This window comes from Arachis ipaensis, chromosome B8 (genome assembly GCF_059453495.1).
Source record: "Arachis ipaensis isolate K30076 ecotype BB chromosome B8, ASM5945349v1, whole genome shotgun sequence".
In the NCBI taxonomy this organism is placed as follows: Eukaryota; Viridiplantae; Streptophyta; class Magnoliopsida; order Fabales; family Fabaceae; genus Arachis; species Arachis ipaensis.
Genome location: NC_142443.1, coordinates 30,744,849 through 30,747,402, shown reverse-complemented (window position 1 = coordinate 30,747,402; position 2,554 = coordinate 30,744,849). Strand labels below are relative to the sequence as shown.

At 44.4% G+C, this 2,554-nt stretch overlaps 1 protein-coding gene across 1 annotated transcript; it reads left to right on the top strand.

The window, feature by feature from the left end:
* The first annotated feature begins 152 nt into the window (after positions 1-152).
* On the top strand, positions 153-2,005 carry LOC107610831 (uncharacterized). The gene is made up of 4 exons (XM_016312825.1): positions 153-260; positions 596-1,012; positions 1,433-1,747; positions 1,820-2,005. The coding sequence occupies exons 1-4, from the start codon at positions 153-155 to the stop codon at positions 2,003-2,005; spliced, it is 1,026 nt and encodes a 341-aa protein (XP_016168311.1).
* The last annotated feature ends 549 nt before the right edge of the window (positions 2,006-2,554 follow it).

Below are 2,554 nucleotides of genomic sequence, written 5' to 3'. Positions count from 1 at the left end.
ACGCGCCATTTGTGTGGACTTCTGAGTGTGCGGAGAGCTTTCAAGCGTTGAAATAAAAGTTGACTACCGCGCTTGTGTTGGTGTTACCCGAGCTGAACAAACCATTTGAGGTGTATTGTGATGCCTCACTAAAGGGTCTGGGGTGCATGCTAATGCAGCATCAGAATGTGGTGGCTTATGCCTCACGACAATTGAGACCTCACGAAGTTAATTACCCGACGCACGACCTGGAACTTGCTGCGGTTGTGTTTGCGCTAAAGGTGTGGAGGCATTACCTCTATGGAGTTAAGTTCCGAGTTTTCTCTAATCATAAGAGCTTGAAATACCTCTTTGATCAGAAAGAGCTTAATATCCGGCAGAGGAGGTAGATGGAGTTACTGAAAGACTGACTTTGGGTTGAATTACCATCCGGGAAAAGCGAATGTTGTGGCGGATGCACTAAGTCAAAAATCGTTGTATGCTGCTTGGATGATGCTTTGAGAAGAGGAGTCTCAAGGCATTCGAGAGTTTAAAGATCGGTGTTCAAGAAGTGTCTAGAACCTTGTGTTTGAGTCAATTGCAAATCTCAAGCGATTTTAAATCCGAACTCCTGAAGGCTCATCAAAACGATGACGTGTTACCGAAGGTGTTGCCAGCTATTGAGCAAGGAAAACAGTGGAGAGTGTCAGAGGATCAAGATGGGCTATGGAGATTCAAGGGTAGGATCATTATGCCGGATGTTGGGACTTTGCGGCGAGATATATTAAAAGCGCACAAAAGTGGATTTTCTATTCACCCTGGGAGTACTAAGATGTACAATGATCTAAAGGCTATGTTCTGGTGGCCTGGTATGAAGAATGATGTGGTGGAATACGTCTCAAAGTGCTTAACTTGTCAAAAGGTGAAGATTCAACATCAGAGACCTTCCAGGACATTGCAATCTTTGGAGATTCCGCAATGGAAGTGGGAGAGCATTGCGATGGATTTTGTATCGGGATTACCAAGAACTAGAGCCGGTTTTGACGCTGTCTGGGTAATTGTGGACCGGCTAACGAAGTCGGTTCACTTTTTACCCATTCAGATGAACTATACTCTTGAGGAGTTAGCGTGCCTATATATAAAGGAGATTGTGAGACTTCATAGTGTGCCTATGACTATAATTTCTGACAGAGATCCCCGTTTCACTTCGAGGTTCTGGGGTGCGTTTCAGAAAGCTTTTGGAACCCGTTTGAGCTTAAGTATAGCTTACCATCCTCAAACAGATGGTCAATCTGAGAGGACAATCCAAACCCTAGGAGACATGTTGAGGACTTGTGTTTTGGACCAGTCGGCGAGCTGGGGTCGGTATATGCCGCTAGTGGAGTTTGCGTACAATAATAGCTACCATGCGAGTATCGGAATGGCTCCGTATGAGGCTCTATATGGGAGGAAATGCCAATCTCCGCTATGCTAGTATGAAGCTGGGGAGAAAAGTCTGTTAGGGCCTGAGATGATAGCTGAAACCACTGAACAAGTTAAGAAAATCAGAGATAGGATGCTCACTGCTCAGAGCCATCAAAAGAGTTACGCCGATCAGAGGCGGAAGTTCTTAGAGTTCGAGGAAGAAGACCATGCTTTCCTTAAGGTTACTCCAGCGATAGGAGTAGGTAGAGTGATTAAGACAAAGAAGCTGAATCCTCGATACATCGGTCCGTTCCAGATTCTCGAGAGAGTTGGACCGTTGGCGTATCGGATGGCTCTACCGCTTCACCTTTCAAACCTGTACGATGTATTTCACGTGTCACAGCTTCGGAAGTATACTCCTGATGCTAGCCATGTGTTAGAACCTGAATCGGTCTAGTTAAAGGAAGATTTGGCTCTGCCGGTGACTCCGGTTAGGATTGACGACACGAGTATTAAGAAGTTGCGTGAAAAAGAGGTTTCATTAGTGAAAGTGGCATGGAGTCGAGCCGGTGTTGAGGAGCACACTTGGGAACACGAGTCGGAAATGCGAACAGACTACCCACACCTATTCTCAGGTAACTGAATTCAAATTTTGTGGGCAAAATTTCCATTTAGGTGGGTAGAATTTAAAACCCAGTTAATTAATGACTAATTAATTCATAAATTAAAAAATATTCTAGAAAGTGAGAAATGAGATTTTTATGATTTAATATGATAGAGAAAATTAAAACGTGAATTTTGACACCAATTTTAAATAAATCGGCCCAAGATTGGGCCGAACGGGCCAACCGGACCCACGTTGGGCCCAAGACCCAGCCAAGCATCACTCAATTAAGAGAGTTCAGCACTCTCTCTCTCCTTCAAACAAACACACACGCTGAAATTAGAAAGGAAAAAGGGGGAAACATGAAACCCTTGTTCCACTTCACTTCCAACTTCCATTGATCATAACTTTTGATCCGAAGCTCCGATTGACGCACCGTTTATGGCCACGCGACCGCGGCGTCGAGCTCTACAAAACCCATAAGATTGTGCAAGAGGTAAGCCACGTTTTCACCCCTTTTCTTCCAGCTCTTGATTTCGAGTTTCTTGGGCAAAAATGTTGAAATTGTGAGCTCTTTTGTGTTATAGG

What these genes read in the sequence shown, in the direction of transcription:
- LOC107610831 (XM_016312825.1), top strand. Translation starts at nt 153, where the DNA reads ATGCAGCATCAGAATGTGGTGGCTTATGCCTCACGACAATTGAGACCT. An exon ending in CGGTTGTGTTTGCGCTAAAG is followed by an intron (nt 261 to 595) that starts GTGTGGAGGCAT and finishes GAACTCCTGAAG; the next exon opens with GCTCATCAAAACGATGACGT. An exon ending in CCGGTTTTGACGCTGTCTGG is followed by an intron (nt 1,013 to 1,432) that starts GTAATTGTGGAC and finishes CCGCTATGCTAG; the next exon opens with TATGAAGCTGGGGAGAAAAG.